At 49.1% G+C, this 17,722-nt stretch overlaps 1 protein-coding gene across 2 annotated transcripts in view; it reads right to left on the bottom strand.

Annotated features, from left to right (window-relative positions):
- INSC (INSC spindle orientation adaptor protein) overlaps positions 1-17,722 on the bottom strand; it is a gene marked incomplete at both ends in the record, with an annotated part of 126,539 nt that overhangs the window by 23,693 nt on the left and 85,124 nt on the right. For both annotated transcript variants that reach the window (XM_079708895.1, XM_079708896.1), the window contains one exon: positions 2,865-3,036. In XM_079708895.1, coding sequence (XP_079565021.1) covers positions 2,865-3,036 — 172 coding nt within the window. The remainder of the gene's footprint in view (positions 1-2,864; positions 3,037-17,722) is intronic.

The raw sequence follows: 17,722 nt of genomic DNA, 5'->3' as shown, positions 1-17,722 counted from the left end.
AGCTGTGTTCTATCCTGATCTCTAGTTCTTGCTTCCAAAGAGTCTACTTCTAGGTTCTGGCATTAAACCTGGCACCTCTTGGCACCTTCCAGGGCATGCAGTTTCTGGTCCCTGCCTTTACAGGGACAGAAAATAGCATTCGTTGAACCGCTGCAGTGTGTCTTACACAGTGCCGTTAATTTCTGAGCACCCTTAGCGCAGAAAGTGGTCGCCTTCATTTAGATGTAGAAGCTGAGACTCAGAGAAGCTGGTAGTAGCAGAAGCAGCTACCTCCGATTGAGTGTTAATTCTGTGCCAGGCACTGCTGTACATTCTTTACCTCACTAACTCATTCCATCCTCACAACAACCCAATTTTTTATCACAATTTTATAGATAAAGGAACAGAAGATTCAAATGTTAAATGATTTTCCCAAAACTGTGGACCTGAGGAACGATGGTAATTTGGGAGGGAGGGGGCTGGAATCAAACTGCTTGACCCCAAAGTCCCCACTCTTTCTACATTCCAGGCTGCCTCTTGTCTCTAGGCCTCTTTGCCTCATTCCCAGTGATGCTCCTGTAGATCTAGTTTCATTTCTATCAGGAGGGCAATGCCTGCTTCTGGCAATGCTGCTCCCCACAGCCCAGGTATGACTATTAAAATACTTAGCATCTTGATCTAGCCACCCTGGGCTGGGGCAGCACATTAGCCAAGGAATTAAGAACTCTGATTTCCCCTTGCCAATGACTGCTTTATCCTCTGATTTGGGGGGAACCACGAGGGTCAGCCCTTCCACGCCATCTCCCTACGTCCAGGGTTTGGGGTAAGACCATACAACTCACAGCCCACTTTGTTGCAAGATTTCTTCTAGGTCCGAACACCCACCCTCATTCTTATGAGTCACTGTTGCTGCCAACACAGCAATTATTAACACAACCATCTAAGTGCCTTTTAATTTTAATGCACATTTATTTGAACTACAGGCTGAATCACCTGGGATGTGTTAGGAAGATTAAATTGAGGATTCCAGTGACTCATTTATAAATGTTTCCAGGGAATGGCAAGAAATTGGAGGACTATTTCCCACCAAAGAACAGAGCTCTGGCTACCTGCCCAGAAGATAAATCCCATCTGCTGACGCTCAGAGCAGACTCTACCACGCATCTTCATCAGGGTGAAATAAATAGGGAGACTCATCTTCTCTGGGGAGAAATCCAGCCCGGGCAAAGTAGAAATGGACATATGGCAATAATGAAAGGTTGTTTGGAATATATATGTTTTGATTTAGTATTTGCTATCATTTATAAACTGGGAGGTTTTCCATAAAACTTAGGATTTCTGTCTTTTTTTTAATTGGCCTTTCCTACATGGCAACAATGAACTGGAATTTATCAGTGATTGCCCCTCTTTAGTCACTGCACGTGCTTTTAAATTCAATACAGGACTCAAATCTCCTTATTTTCTTCTTCCATCTGGCCTCTTCACCTCATTTATGTTTCCTGCCTGGCTCTGGCACATGACTGAGTACAACACCGCTGGCGTAAGTGAATCCTAACACCGTTATGTGGCCTTGAGAAAGTTCCTCAACCCCTCTGGGCCTAGGTTTCTTCTCTTATAGGGTGGGCATTAAACTTGATGGCCTCTTGCGTTCCTTCCAGCCAAGACTTTGAACAACTGGCTCCTGTGTTTTCTCAAATTTGAATCAATGTAGATGTTGACAAGTTGATTTCTCCCAGCCTGGCCTGTGGATGCCACGACCACAGTAACTAGAATCAGCCATTAAATCAACTTAACTGATGCTTTCTGCGTGCAAAGTGCTTGCAGATCTGAAAATTCTAGAGCTAGAAGGAACCTTGACAGAAACAGGTCCTGACCCCTTGTTTCATATAATAGGAAAATTGTAAAGTGAGCTCTGCAATGTGACATGGCAAAATCTCGCACAGCCTGCACGGGGCTGCCAGTCAAGGGCTTTTTGTTGGATGGATTTATCAAAGACAAAAATCCAAGTCCAGGTGTTCTGACTCCAAGTCCACTGTTCTGTGCCGCTCCTAAATTTGTGCTATTCCAGATATCCCCAACCCTGCTTTGGTAACTCCAAGCACCAACCCTAAATTTTCTGATGAGATCAATTTTCATTCAGTTTCAATGAGATAAAGATAGAGAGACAGTGACAGAGAAAGGGATCGAAGTAGAAACCCAGAGCATTACCAGAACTTATCAGAGAAAGGATGTGGTTTGCAAAACAAGTTTCCTGAGGATTGTCATCCAGGTGAGTCCTCCTAGCTCCTGCAGGTTTGCAGGAAGATTACATTCTAGATATGGGGCTCTGATTCTCCTGCCAGGAGCACACACGTCTGAATAGGGGACCCTAAAAGAGTCAAAGTTCTCAGGGCCCCAGGAAGTGAGGCCAGTGGTGGGACTGCAAGCAGCAAGTGGTGGGGAACAGCTGCTATCTGAGAAGCCACTTGCCCCCAGTCATTGCTGCCACATTCTCTGGGTACCGGGTACCATAGACTGAGATTTCAGGAACAAAGCCCATCAGAATCTCTCTGGATAAGGATCTGAACCTCAACATTTGAGGCCCCACTCTTCCCTGGGGCTTGTCCTGTTCTCCTATTTCAAAGGCCAATTAATCCCAACCTGAACTCAATCCAAGGAGCTTCTTGGAGGGCTGCAAACATTTTAATAGAAGACTTGACAACAGAGCTCTTTAAGGCCTGACTCTGAATCTTCAACGGTGGGATTTCAGCTAGTGTGATCTTTGTGCAGGAGATATGTAGGTGCAGTGAGTGGGGGTGGACAGGGAGACCTTCCTGTCCTTCCTAAAGACAATTGTGACAAGGCCCTCCTCACCCAACAGTCCCCTCCAGCCCCGGATGACTCACTAACGAGAGCTGTCACGATCTCCTCCATGCTCTCCAGGAAGCTGCTGAGGTGCTGGGTGAAGGGCAGGTGTGGGGAGGTGACTTGGGCGACCACAGCCGCAGCCTCAGCCCGCGTGGCTTCTGAGTGGCTGTCGTCCGTCAGGATGTCGGCCAAGCACAGAACGCCATCCACCTGCAGATGGAGAGAGGGCACAGCCCTGTGCATCCTGGGAGAGCACACGCTCAAGATAATAATGAGACAGACTCCCAGTCCAGCCTGGACCCCAGTGACTCTGGGGGCTTATCCTTTGGCTCCAAAGAGATCATTGACTTCCCATGGCATCTTAGATAGCGGACATCAGCAGGCGTCCAGGGGCTAGGCCAGGGCATCCACCACGGCGAATTGTAGTAGAAAGAACAATCTCTTAGAAATCTCACAGCCCTGAGTTCACATCCTATCTCCCTCTCGCTTGGTCACTCAGCCTCTCTGAGACTGTTTCCTCATCCACCCACAAGGTGTGAGGAGTTCAAGAGATGAAGCAGGTGAGGCTGGATCCAGAAGCGATGCTTAACTATGTTGGCCCCTCCTCCCCTCCTTGGGTCAGCAGCAGGCTGAGCTCAGCATCTTTCCTCTCACATCTTGTCCTCCACCACCTTCCCCCGCAGAGAGAGGGCTGCTCCCCTGGAGGCCTTGTTCTCTCTGCCCCACCAGAGAGAAACAGACCTGGGCAGAGTGGAACCTGAATGCCAGGTAAAGGCTGCAGCTTCCAGTTCTGCCCCAGTCGGACTTGCTCTTGGCATAGTAACTTCTGCTTACTGAGCACTTGATATAAGCCAGCTACGCTGTGCATGTGTTACTACACCATTAATCCTCATAACAGTCTTCTGAGGGCAGTGCTGTTATATACAGCATATGTGTTATTATACCATTCATCCTTTTAATAACCTTCTGAGGTCAGTGTTATTATTATCTTCAGTTTACAGATGAAGAAACTGAGACACAGAAAGGTTCATTGACTTACCCAAGATTGCAGACTTTAAAAGCAGTTGGTCTGGGATTTGAACCACAATGATCTAGCCTCAAAGCCCATGGTTTTGAAGAGGCATCACACTGCCTTCTAAGACGTGACACCTGAGCTCAGACCCCAGCCTCCAGCAAAGGTGAGCAGGTGAGATTTGTTTAGAGAAAAGGCAGTAACTTGCCAAGGTTAGCTCAGCAGTGCTCCTGCAGCCCTTCGACACCCCAGGACACCCGCCTGCCTGGGGACCCTGCCACCAGGGGCCAAGGAGACCTTCCCTTGTGAGGGGTCGGAGGGGGGAGGGGCGAGGCAGGGAAAGAGCCAGGGTGAGGTGAGGTGAGGTGAGGTGAGGAGGAGCCTGCGCCGCTGCCCTCCACCTGCCGAGGGCCCGGGCTCCTGTCCCTGCTCCCTTACTTCCTGCCACTCAGCTTCAGCTGCTCTCCAGAGGCTGCATTTTGTTTGACTAATTACCCCCACCATGTTCTGGGCCTCCCTTAAATGCTCTTGGGAGCCTTAGGTCCATTAATTGTGAAAGCACTTGGCAATCTCAGACTCAAAAGAGACAAATGTGGAAACAGAAGCCCGGGGAACTGTCCGCAATAAAACTCACCTGGATGTGCTTAATAAAAGAGCAAACAGGAGCCAGCAGCCCCTGCAGGACTGGGCTCGTGCCAGGTGTTTGACTAACAGGCCTCACCTGGGCCCAGGGAAGGACATGGGGGCTGCTCTGGGCCTAGAAACAGGGAGCACCCCTCTTGCTGCCAACCTAAGATGCCTCTTAGGCTTGTCTGGTTCGTCCCCTTCCTCCTTCCAGCACCATCCAAGGCAGTAGCTAGGGAGCAACAGAGTCTCTAGTGGGGCAATGTCTCAGCCAATCCTATTCGCTAATCTCATCTTGGATGCAGATAGAGCTGCATCTCAGACCCAGTTGGGAACGCTTGTCAGACCCAAACTTAATCCCCCGCGTCTGCTGGGAGATGGGCCAATCTGAATGCACCAGAGAGGCCAGAGAGGTTGATGGTCCAGGAGGGTCTGTGCCCCCAGGCCCTGCACTCTAGGCATGCTTCCCAGCCCAGACTGCCACTCAGCAAACTCACTGAGCACCATCTTCCTGAGCACATGCTGAGTGCCAGGCTTTGCTCTGGAGCAGTGGGTCAGGGACAAGTGACCCATCCTCAAATGACTATTGCACAATGTGACTTCTGGTGAGGATGCTCCGTGGGAGACCTCCTGGAAGACACTCTAACTTAATGCCCACACCCCAGCTCGGGGAGGGTGGCCCTCCTCGGAGCTCATGTCCAGGTACATCTACTGTCATAACAGAATTTATCACACTGGATGGCCAAGTTGCTCCAAGTGGCATCTGTGGATGACACCAAATTCACTAAGAATTTCTTCAAAACACATTCCGGGGCCGCACCCAGACCTATTCAACCAGGCTCTCTGGCGAGGCCTGGAGTCTGCTTTTTAACAAGGTCTGAAGCCGACTTTATACACCAGCAATTTGGAGAAGCACGCTGGGATGTGATTCTCCACACCCTTTTCTGTCTGGCTGTCTCTGACATCTTCCTGGAAGCTCTGCAAGCCTGGGGACCACAGCTTGTGTACCCGTGACTTCTCCAGGGCTTGCACATAGTAGGCTTTCAATAAAGGGGAAAAAATGCAAGAGAGAAAATGGGACCTAGGTGTGTCCTAAGTGAGGACACACTTTAGACAAGCGAAGGTAAAGAAATGGCATTGCAGATGGAGAAGCCCACTATAGGAAGGGGCAGCTTTGGAGAACAACCGGCTTGGGAACATGGATTCCACAGAGTCCTGATCCCAGGAAAGTGACCCTGGATTGTCATGTGGGCCAACTACCCAGGCCTCTGGCTCTGATGCCACTAACTGGCCACTTGGCCACCTGCTAGCAAGCTGCCACCAGACCAGATGGATCTCCGTATCCATCACCATCTCAGCAACTCCCACCCAGTCCAGTTTATCAAGCAGAAGGCCCTGAGGGGCCCTCCCAGTGCCTGAACCAATTCCTGTAGTGTCAGAATATGCACAGGCTCTGGAGTCACACCTACCTGGGTCTGAATCCTGCCACCAGGACAATTACTAGCCAGACAATTTTTGGTACCTACTTTGAGCCTTTATATATAATGGGAATAAAAATACCAACCCCAGAGGATGCCGAAATCTGGAATTGTTAACTAAGAGAATGCATGTACAGTGCCTGCCACATGGTGGTGCCATTACTCCACCTTATACCCACCTGGCGGTTGCAGTCATCTCTCCTAGACTTGGGGCCCTGAATCCTAGCTTGCCTCACTTTGCCTGCCCCAGCTGAGGTCTCCCAACTGGGCTTCTCTCCAGGGCTCCTTTCTGCAGGCTCCTCTGGGCCTGAGACTCCATGGAGAACCTCAGCCCTGTAGGTTGGGGCCCACAAGTTTACCCGCTTGCTTGGACAACTTTGGGTCATGCAGCCCAGAACTAGAACTTCTAAAAGGTCAGTGACTCCTCTTTTAATATCTGACCAGGAACAATAAGATTACTAATTACAATTCCTGAGAAGGGAACAGAGAGAAAAAGTACCACCCATGCAACTCTAATGTTCAACAAACAGTAACTGAGCACCTTATCGTGAGAGATGCTAAACTAAGCAGACTAGTACAGAGATGAATACAGAGATGAATCAGGAATAAACTAAGAGATGATAGAGAAAGACAGACACATAGAGAAACCAAAGGTGGGGGGTGGAGGGAGAGATCATATGCTTAAAAGGATTGGGGAACTTGACTGGTACAAAACCCAGCCTGTCCATTCCTCTCTTATTTGGCCTGTCTGAATCACCTTCCCCTGCTGAGAACTCTCTCTATCTAGGCCTCTTTCTTTCCTGGGCCTCCACAATACCCATTTTTGGGTTCACCTCCTCCTAGCTAACTGCTTCTTCTTTTTTTTTTTTTTTTTTTTTGCGGTACACAGGCCTCTCACTGCTGTGGCCTCTCCCGTTGCAGAGCACAGGCTTCCGACGCGCAGGCTCGGCGGCCATGGCTCACGGGCCCAGCCGCTCCGCGGCATGTGGGATCTTCCCGGACCGGGGCACGAACCCGTGTCCCCTGCATCAGCAGGCGGACTCTCAACCACTGCGCCACCAGGGAAGCCCCGCTAACTGCTTCTTAGCCACAGGTTTTGCCATCAGCCCACTTTGTACCACCTCAGTCAATAGCACGCAAACCCAAATGGCCTCAATGACTCACTGTGATGACCCCCTAGCCCTTCAGCCCTGACCTCCTTTCCCAAGATCCACATCTACATTTCCAGCCTGCTACTGGGTCTCTTGATGTTCAGTTCTAAAACTAATTTTCCGGGATATTTCACAGGCATCTCAAACCCAGTTCACTTGCAGCTGAACTGCTCATCTTCCCTGCCTTCCCTCCTCGCTCCCTCTCAGTCCCAGGTGAGAAGTCACCTCCTCTGTGAACATGCACCTTCCTCCCCCAGACAGAGGGTCTCTGTTCTCCCAGCTGCCACACCACTCTGGTGTGCCCACAACTAGAGCACTTATCGTGCTGGATCATCCTCCCCAGCTTACATGCCCATCCCTGCACTAGATCTGAGCTGCTCAGAGCAGCTCCTGTACTGAATCTTCTCTGGTCTCTAGTACCCAGCTGAGGCCTGACACACAGTGGTTAACCTGTGAAGTGTGGGCTGAATGATGAGGAAACAGAGGCACAGGGTGGGGAAGAGACTGTCCAGGCTACGAAACAAGGTAACGCCAGGGCCGGGACTCCCATTCTCATCTCCCCGCTCCTGGCCCTGTGGCCCCTCTGTGGGGCCTTTGGTGGGGCAACGTAGGGAGAAGCTGGTGAGAGGGCCAGGGTCAGTGAGAGCTGCTCAACTCAGCTCCAGGGAGGGCCTGGGAGCAGCCCAGCCTGAGCCAGCTTCCTCCAACCCTGATCCCATTTCTGGAAAGTCTCCATCCCCAAACGCCCACTTCCCATCCTCAGTCATAAACTTAATGATGCCAAGAGAACAATCCAATCAAAGCACTTTCACATCCCTAAAGAAATTGCTGCTGGAAGCACTTAGAGGTAATTAGCTTTTACCTAGTGTGGAATGGACCTGGGCAGAGGACAAGCTTTCCTCACGGGAGGGTGCTCACGGGTTGGTGAGGATGGTCTGGCCTGGTCACTACCTGGGCCGTAGGATTGATGCAACAGGAATCTGCTACAGAGGGAATGCGTGGACTCGGAGAGTCTCCCTGGGCAGTGGGAGAAGGAGCGTGGAAACCATGCAGTCGAGGAATCCAAGTGTACTGTAAACATCACATCCAACTTATGAGCAATGTCCTCCTACTGGTTTTTGGAAAAGCATCAGTGGTGGCTTTAATGTGAATATCAAAGGGACACTGGCTAGTATACAAAGGCCCATCATATATCACTGGTGCTGGTCTGCTTCTTCCTAATTCCTTTTTGCATGTTTACTTTTTAGGGAAAGACAGAGGAATTGATTGTTGTAACAGATAAACAGATTCATGCAAATGCAGTGATAACTCAGCCTCAGTGGGGGAGCATGAGCTAAAGACCCCCCCACATTTCCTCCTTCACCTTTCTGTCCACTTGGACACCAAAAGCCTGCAGAAAAAATAAAAGACAAGTGGGAACCACAAAGCAGTTGGAATCCTGCTCATGGATGGATCTGTCTGCCCAGAGTATAGCCAAAGGGAAAATTCAGTCACAGTCAGAGAGGGAAACAGGGTCATGCCCGAGGAAGCAAAGACAAGTGTGGGCCAAGGGACAGGGCAAAACATTCAGTGGAATAAAGGAAACCACAGGCCAGAAGCAGGCTCTGATGAGGGCAGGGTTCAGGACAAATTCTGTAAACAATGTGAGGGGTTAAAGGCTCACTTTATAAAATGACGTATTTGTTCTAAGGAGTGGTGGTAGAGCTGGGAGCCCAGCAGAAGGCCATAGAAAGTGAAACAGGCCTTCAGGAGGATAACACTATCTCCCTCCCAAATGAACACATCCAGACCCCACTCAACTTCTTTTGCTTTTTCAAACAAGAATCTTTGATTAAAAGCCAAATATCAAAACAGACACAAACAAATATGAATATGTAATAGGGAATGGAACAGTGGATGAAAAGGATTATATAACCAGCTTGGCAGCAAAGTCAGTGAGGTGAGTTATTGAGGTGGAAAGAAATCAAGAATTAAATCACTTAAGAATATAAATGGAAAATAATTTCCCTGTCAAGCAAGTGATTTTCCTTAAAGCAGATTGTCGAAAAGATGCTCTGGAGGCATTGGGTAGTGGAAGGAGTGGAGTTTGTGAGAAGGTATCAAAAGGTCACTAAGAAAAAGTTCATTTCCCTTTGGGTGAGGGTTACTAGGCATGTGCTGATGTGAAAGTACCAAGTTTTCAGCAAAGCACTACTGGCACAGCTGGGATCTGAACTGTGCCAATGGGCTTCTAGATCAGTGGTTATTTGCCTGGTTCTCAGATGATTAGAATCACATGGGGAAGTTTTAAAATACTAATGCCTGGGCTTCACCACCAGAAATTCTGATGTAATTGGTCTTGGGTGGAGTCTTGGCATCAGTATTTTTAAAGACTCCTCAAGTGACTCTAATGGAGATCCTGGGTTAAGCATCTCTCTTCTAGAGGTAGCTGTGGTACAGTGGAAGTTGCACAAGCCTAGGAGTAAGAAAAACCTGGGTTCATAACTCAACTGTGCTACTTGCTGACTTGTTGAAATGAGCAAGTTACTCATCTTCTCTAAGCCTCAGTATTCTAATCCTTAAAACGATAGTATCCACTTAATGTAACAGTGAATGAAATATCAAAAGCATTCTCCCTGAAATCAGTAACAAGACAGAGATAGCCATTATGGGCACTCCTATTTAACATTTTACAGTGGCCCTGGCCAATGCAACAAGACAACAGAAAGAAATAAAATGGTATGATTGCAAAAGAGAAAGTGAAACTGTCATAATTTATAGATCACATGATTGTGTACATGTGTACATAATCTAAACCTGTATAAAATCCAGAAGAATCTACACATCATTAAAATTAATAAGTGAATTTAGCAAGATCATTAGACACAATATTCAAAATTGTATTTTCTATGTATTAACAACAATTAGAAAATAAAAAATTTTAAATAACACTTACATTAGCATAAAAACATACCTAGAAATAAGTCTTAAAAAAGATATGCAAGATGTCGACACTAAAAACTTAAAACATCACTGAAATTAAATACAGTCTATATAAGTAGACAGGTATGCTGCATTTATTGACTGGAATACCCTATACTGTTTAAGAAGTCAATTATCCCAAAATTTATTTACAAATTTAAAGAAATGCCAATCAAAATCTCAATATCTTAAATTATATATAGAAATGTAAAGAACTTAGAATTACCAGGATAATCTTAAACAAGAACAAAATTGGAGGATCTATACAACCAAATATTAAAATTTATTATAGACTACAGGGACTCAGCCAGTGCCATATTGGTACAAGGATGGAAAGAAAGATTAACTGAACAGAAAAAATAGGCCAGAAACAGATTCATACCTGCATCATAACTTTACCTACAACAAAGGCACCACTTTAATTCAGTGGTGAAAAGATGGTCTTTTTGATAAATGGTGCTGGCTCAATTGGATATCATACGGAAAAACACTGAATCTTGAACACCAAAAAAATTTAATTTGAAATAGACCATTGACCTAAATGTGAAAAGTAAAATAATAAAGCTCCTAGAAGAAAAGACAGGAGACTCTCTTCATGATTTGGGGGAACACAAACCTTTCTTAAATGGAGACAAGAAGCACTAACTACAAAAGAAAAGATCAATAAATTGGACTTTATCAAAGTTAATTTCTATCCATCAGAAGACACCATTACGAGAATGAAAAAGCAAACCACGGACTGAGGATATGTACTCTCAATACATGTATCTGACAAAGGGTTTGTATGTAGAATATGTATTTTTGAAGCTTATAAATTGATAAGAAAAACAACGCATTTTTTAATGGGCAAAAGTGTCAAACAGACATTTCACAGATGATAACTGAATGGTCAATAAGGACATAGAAAAATTGCTCAAAATTATTACTTGTCAGGGAGATGAAAATTAAAACCATCATGAGAGATCACTACATGTCCAAGCAGGCCACAAGCAGGGCACTGCATGTCCAGCTATCACAAGGCTTCAAACTAATTATCTGTACTTTTTTTTTTTGGCCGTGCCGAGCGCAGTACATGGGACCCCCTGCACCCCTGCAGTGGAAGCACAAGTCTTAAACACTGGACTGCCAGGGAAGTCCCAAACTAATTATTTGTACTTTTAAAGTAGCCCAAGGGAGAATGAAACACTTCTTTGGAAAATCTGTGTTCATTATCTGTGTGGGTCCTTTCATTGCCCCTCTTTCTCTTGTCCTATGTCTCTTCCTCTTTCTCATCATTCTTTGCTCTCCTCGTCTCTGTCTCTGTGTGTGTGACCAAAGGACCCACCACCTGCTGTCAAGGGATGGCGGATGCTGGTTCCTGCTGCCTCTGTGCTTTGAGGCTGGCCTACTCTGTGCTGTTGGTGCCAGGCTGTTCCCAGGAAATGGGCCCTCCCTCATTAAATTCTGCCCCGAAACCTGCACATTCTATCTTCCCTCAATCTCCTCACTGTCTCCCCTCCCTGCTATAGCAACTTCCTTTCCCCTGCTGGCCTCCGAGCTGGCACTGGCCCTACTCCAGAAGCCAAGGGGAAGCCAGTGCTGATGGTGCAGCCCCCACCTCTGCACCCTGTCCAGTGCCCTGAGCAGTCCTGGCTTCCTTCCCTGTGGCACAGCCTCCCTTCTCCCCAACACAAGCGGCGTGGCCGGGCTGCAGCTGTTGCTCTTGTCCACCAGGTGGCGCTGTTGCACAGCGCATGGGGACCAGAGGCCCGGCTGAGCTGAGCCTTCGCCCGCTGCTGCATTTAGGACTGAGGCTGCCCTCTCCAAACTCAAGTTTGGAGTGCAACACAGCCCCGGAGCCAGCAGGGCCTTCCTTCAGTCTGGACGATACTGGCCCCTAATCTCTAAGTGAATCTCACAGGGAGAGGAGGGGGGAGCGGGGCAGAGTGCCTAATTCTGTTCTCTCCTCTTCACATCCTGGCCTCCCTCAAGTCCCCCCACCCATACCCTCAAGGCAGATGGAAGGGGTTGGGAGACTTGGCAGGTGGGGAAGGGAATGAGCCACACCCCCTCTAGAAAGCCCCTTTGCAGGGCTGAGGAAGGTGATAGTGTCAGTCCCCACTTCGGTCTGCCTGTCCACAGTCACAGCACAGACAGCTGACCTGGCACCCTCGGGTTCTCTGCACAGTCCGCCATCCAGAGCAGTTGAAGGCCCACACCTGGGGGCGTGAGAGCTGGCGGAAGCTGATAAGGGTAGGTGGGCTGAGCCCCCAAAGAAGGGTGAGGAGACATCTGGATCTCATTCAGAGGCATTTCCTCTCTCCCTCTCTCTAGGAGCTACTACAAGGTAAAGAAGGGGCTTCAAGTCAAATTAAGCAGAGTTCTTGCCTGGCATCCATAGGTCCTCTCTCCCCACCCAGCCTCACTTACTTATTTAGAACTGACTCCATGAAGATAAAGTAGCTGCCTCGCTCTGGAGTCTGCACACGATGGTCCTTGTCGGCTAAGGGAGTGGGGGGCATAGCAAACTGAACCTATAAGCAAAAATGGGGTTCTCAGCCCCAGGCTCTGCTCTGCCAGTGTCTCTATGCCTTCCAGCCTCAACTTCCCCTTCTGTAAAATGGGCATGACCATTTCCCCCTGCCTTCCTTGCAAAATGATTGTTTGAACCAAATGAGCAAAAGGAACTGGTTTACATTTTTTTGCAGATTTGACTTATTTCTGACCATCTGCAGCCCTACAAGGAGCAAGCAGTGGAGAGAAAGTCCTGTAAAACAGCAGCTAGAGGGACAGATCCTCCCCACCATCCCCCAGAACCTGCTCCCTCCTGCCCAGGGTCTCTGGGTCCAGGCCTCCCTGTCTGCAGCCTGGCCCTTCAGTTGTCAGGGCATCTCAATCCCAAGAAGCTGCCCCAGGAAACGGGGATGAGGTGAGAGAGCTGCCTGGAGACAGGCAGCAATTTCTCCATCCCTCGCCACTGATGTTTTTCTCCTCAGACTTGAAGTTGAGCCCTCCTTCCCTCCCCGCTGCTCATCATTAATTTCTCCATCGATTTTCATTAAACTCTCCTCTTGGCTCCAACACAGGATGAACTCCTTATTTGAAAAAATGAAATAAGAGGGAGGGGTGGGAATTAAAAAAATCTCTTTTGAAAGCAAGATTGTCTCTGGTCTCAAGGCTGGAAGAGGCAATTACTAGAACCATCTTGGAGGTTGTCTGAGGCTGTCTGAGCATTGGGTTTGGAATGTCCCCCACCCCTTACAGCCCTAGATTCTAGGCTCCTGCCCAGCCCCAGCCCCTCCCTGGACCCCAGTCCCCAGTCCAGCTCTAGTCCCCAGCGCCCCCATCCTGGCCCCTGGCTCTGTCCAACCTTGACTGCTGCACCAACAGTGCCCTGATAGTCCCATTACCCACTCAGAACAACCTGGAACTCTGCCAGGGCCATGGTAAAATCCCAGGGCTCAGGCTTTCTGGGAACATTGCAGGATTTTCCCCAGACCAACCCGAAAAGGTGAAGACAAACAGGCCAGGAAAGAGGGAAGGGAAACAGACGCAGGCAATTTCTTCCTCCAAGGAGGCCCCACCTGCATTGCTGCATCACATCATCATGGCAGCCCCACGGAGGAGGTGTCATCCCTCTTTATAAAGAGGAAACCGAGGTTCAGAGTGGACTCGCTTTCTAGCCCCCTCTCAGCCTCCCCCAAAACCAGCAGTTCTCCCCCTTGGGAATGCCAGTCCACCTTCCCAGCTCTACTCTGCCCCAAGGCTGCCCTGACCAGTCCAGGTGGGCTAGGTCACCTGGCCACCGGACGGAGTTGGGTCCATCTGCTCTCACTGGGCTGTGTGGCTCTGAAGCCCTCACTCCCTCTTTGGCACTCATATTCTTCATCCCATCTTCTCCAAAGTGGGTCTCAGAGAACACTGCCTCCTCTTCTGGGCTCCCCCAACTCACTGAGCACAGAGTTCCTAAAAGACTTAGAGCCCCACTGGCCTACCAGCCAGCTGTGGAGTCTCTCTGCTGAGGCCACTTTCCCCTGGCCTGCCTGGGAGCTCCACCTTGGTTCTCGGGGCCCAGCTCCACTGCTTCCTTGCTGCTGCCTTCACCAGCACCCCAGGCACAGGTGGTACCACCAGCCTGCGGCTTCTGATGGCCATGGGGCTACCACTTGGCCAGCCCAGGTGGGAGACAGGGAACACAGCTGCCTGTCTCTCCTCCCAGAGCCCAGCGCAGGGGCTGGGGAATGAGGGGTGACTGTCTGCTGAGGACACAGGATAGACTTCCTGAAACTCGCTGCCCCGGCAGGAGCACGATGGTGAGAGGCTGTGGGCAAGATGAACCAGACCTCTGAAAAGAAAGTGTGGAGCCTTGAAAGACCCTTCAGGCACCTCTGCAGAGGCCTTTGTTATGTCTTGACATCTTGCTGCTCCAGACCTGCTCGGGGAATATCCACGTCTGCCCTCTTCCCGGACCAATACCCAAAGCCTGGTTCCCTGGGAGCCATTGCCCTGCAGTCCCCACCTCAAAAGGGCCAGCTCTTCCCAGGTTCGCGGAGTATAAAGAACATGGGCTTTAGAAACCAGCCAGACGTGGGTTTGAATCCAAACTACACATTCATGAGCTGAGGGAACACAATCTCTGAGTCTCAGTTTCCTCACCTGTAAAATGGAAACGTGGTAGGGACTCGTGCTTCAGCACCACTGACTTCTCCACACTGTGCACTGGGCAGCATCTATGGCCACGCTGTCCCCTCCTGCTGGCGCGCCAGAGCTCTCTTCTCCACCAGACCAACATCTTCTTCAGGCCACTCATGTTCAAAACCCCGGCAACTGGCATCACACCCGCCAAAATCAAAATAGCTACCATTTATTCAGTGCCTAGTATGTGCCAGGCACCAGGTTACTGCAATCTATTTATCTCTGACAGCCCTGGGAGGTAGATTTCATCATGCACATTTGATTGATGAAGAAACCACACCTCTGAGAAGTTAAGTAACTTGCCCAGGGAAACGTGTCCAAGTTCGTAGGTGGAAAAGCCTGAATTCCCATCCAGAAGAGCCTGACTCTCAAAGGCCGCAGTTTTCCCGGAGCTGGGCTGCTTCACAACAAATGTGTGATGATGGAATGAATTAGTAGCGTGATGAGATGGTGAAGGACTGAGTGAGCAGGCAAGGAAGCGAGTGAGTTGAAAGTAAGTGAACAACTGGATGACAGAGAAAGAAGAGACCGGTGACTGGGTGAATCTATGGCCACTCGAATGCTCCAAGCCCAGCAGAGCTCGGGCATCACGCAGCAGGGCCAAGGATGGATGGCGTGTCTGGTGACCTGACTAGACTCACACTCCGCAGGGGTCTCTGTGTGATTTAATGAACCACTTTAAGGTTGGAGGGAAGCGGTGGTGGGTAGCCGCATGACAGAAATGGATTTTAACCAAATCCAGCACATTTCTTGCTGCCAATTAATTACGGGAGCCTCAGGGAGGAGGCTAGGCCAGTAAATCAGGGGGAGGATGGGACTTTGACATTATCTGAAGAGGGCACGAACTGTGCCGGGTGAGTGGGCAGCAGGCGAAAGCCCCAGGGCACCTGCTCCCCAGCTTGCCTCTGCTTTGCCTGTCATGCTGCGGCTTCTGCAAATCAGCATGTCCCCGGATATTGTCACCTTCCATCCTAAACGTGGACAACGGCTGACCTCACCAGAGCATCTAAGGCCAGCGCTCAGCAGCCGGGTCACAGAGTCCACGTGGGCAGGACCTGGGGGAGGGACAGGTGACCCAGGCCCTCCTGGGTGTCTCTAGAACATCTCACAGCTTTGGAAGCAGCATGATGTGGAGGAAAAGAGCATGGACCTTAGCCTCAGGTATTGGAGTTGAGTCCTGGGTTGGCATAATGGTTCACAGCCCAGGCTGACTCTGGCTCAGCAGAGCTGGGATTAAATGATCGCCAGGCCATCTATTAGCTGTGTGCTCTTGAGCAAGTTGCTTCACTTCTCTGAGTCTCCCTTCCTTCTACAAACAACATGGATGATAACAGCACCAATGGATTAACGATTAAGTGACACCACGAAAGGTGGGGTTTAACAAAGTGCTTGTCCAAAGCAAGTATTCGATAAATGTTATTATCCTTTTAGTCATTGTCATGATGCCCTTATTACCTGATAGAATAGGGGTCGATAAACATTTTCTGTAGAGGACCAGATAGTAAATGTTTTTGACTTTGTGGGCCTCATGGTCTCTTGCAATTATCTAATTATGCTGTTGTAGGGAAAAAGCAGACATAGAGAACACCTAAACAAAGGAGGCTGGCAGTGATCCATTAAAACTTTATGGATCAAAACTTTGAATTTCACATAATTTTCATGTGACACAAAATGTTCTTCTGCTATTTTTACAGCCATTTAAAAATGAAAAAAAATTTTCTTAACTCATGGGCTGTACGTGCCAAAAACAAGACAGCAGGATGACTTCAGCCCACAGGCTGTAACTTGCCACCCCCTGAGCTAAAACATAAGCTCTAAGAGGACCAGGGGTTTTATCTGTTTTGTTCACTGCTGTACTTCCAGCACATAAAACAATGCCTGGCAAAGAGTAGACAGTCGCTAAATGTTTGCTGAATGAATGAATTACGAGCTGTGTGATTCTGTGCAGACGTCACTTCACATCTCTGGGCCTCGGTTTCTTCGTCTGTATAATGGGGATGCTTGTGCACTCAAGGCAGATATCAAATGGAATCAGGCTGCCTGTGAAGACACTTGGCAAGCTCTGTGACTGCAGAGCTGTAGTAGCTGTTTCCGACCACACGGGGGCTCCCTTCTGACAAGACTCCCTCCTGCTCACTGCCGGGCACAGAGTTATTTCAGAAGTATCTGTGTATGGAAAGTAATCTGACCTGGAGGAGGGGAAAGCCCGGAGACGGTGACCTTCTCCTGTGCGAGTTGGGGGTGGGAGAATTAGGACTTTGGCCAGAAACAGCAAGGTGGTCCGGGTTTAGCTGCAGGGATTTTTTTTTGGCAGTCTGAGAGTATCCATTAAACCAGTGAGTCAGTGAGGTCGACTGGGCATTAGACAAGCAGACGGGGTCCAAATCCTGGCTCCAAAACTTACTCTGTGATTTTAGGTGAGTCACTTACACTGGCTGAGACTCAATTCCTCGTCTTCAAGGTGGAGATATGAATAGTGCTCACCTCACGAGGTTCTGGTGGGTTAATGAAGGGCATGCGTGTAAGGGGCTAGCTCAGCACGGGGCGCTTAGTAAGCCCTCAGGCGCTGAGTGTCCCCCGTCCTCTTGCCCGGTGGGTAGGGGCTGGCTCCCAGGCCAGTGGCCCATCTGGCCTGGGAAAGACGCACTGGCGCCCTCTGGCTTTGGAGCCCCGCGGGAGAAATTGCCTCCACAGCCTCTCCAGCTGCACAGGTTTTCACTCTGAGCAAAAAAAAGTCCTGCTGTTTTTCTTCCCTGGATTGAGGTTTTCCTGCTGCTCTGCAAACTCTCTAAAGCCAAGAAATGCACTGCTTTTGGAGAACTGGTGATTCTAGTCCCTTCTACCTTTTCCTCCCCTTCTTCCTGCCAACCAGCATGAAAGGAGATGAGAAACAAAGAAGATGTGGCACATATATATACAATGGAATATTACTCAGCCATAAAAAGAAACGAAACTGAGTTATTTGTAGTGAGGTGGATGGACTTAGAGTCTGCCAT

Source organism: Hyperoodon ampullatus (assembly GCF_949752795.1).
Source record: "Hyperoodon ampullatus genome assembly, chromosome: 7".
Classification (NCBI taxonomy): Eukaryota; Metazoa; Chordata; class Mammalia; order Artiodactyla; family Ziphiidae; genus Hyperoodon; species Hyperoodon ampullatus.
The sequence above is the reverse complement of the archived record's forward strand: the minus strand, read 5'-3'. Positions and strand labels throughout refer to the sequence as shown.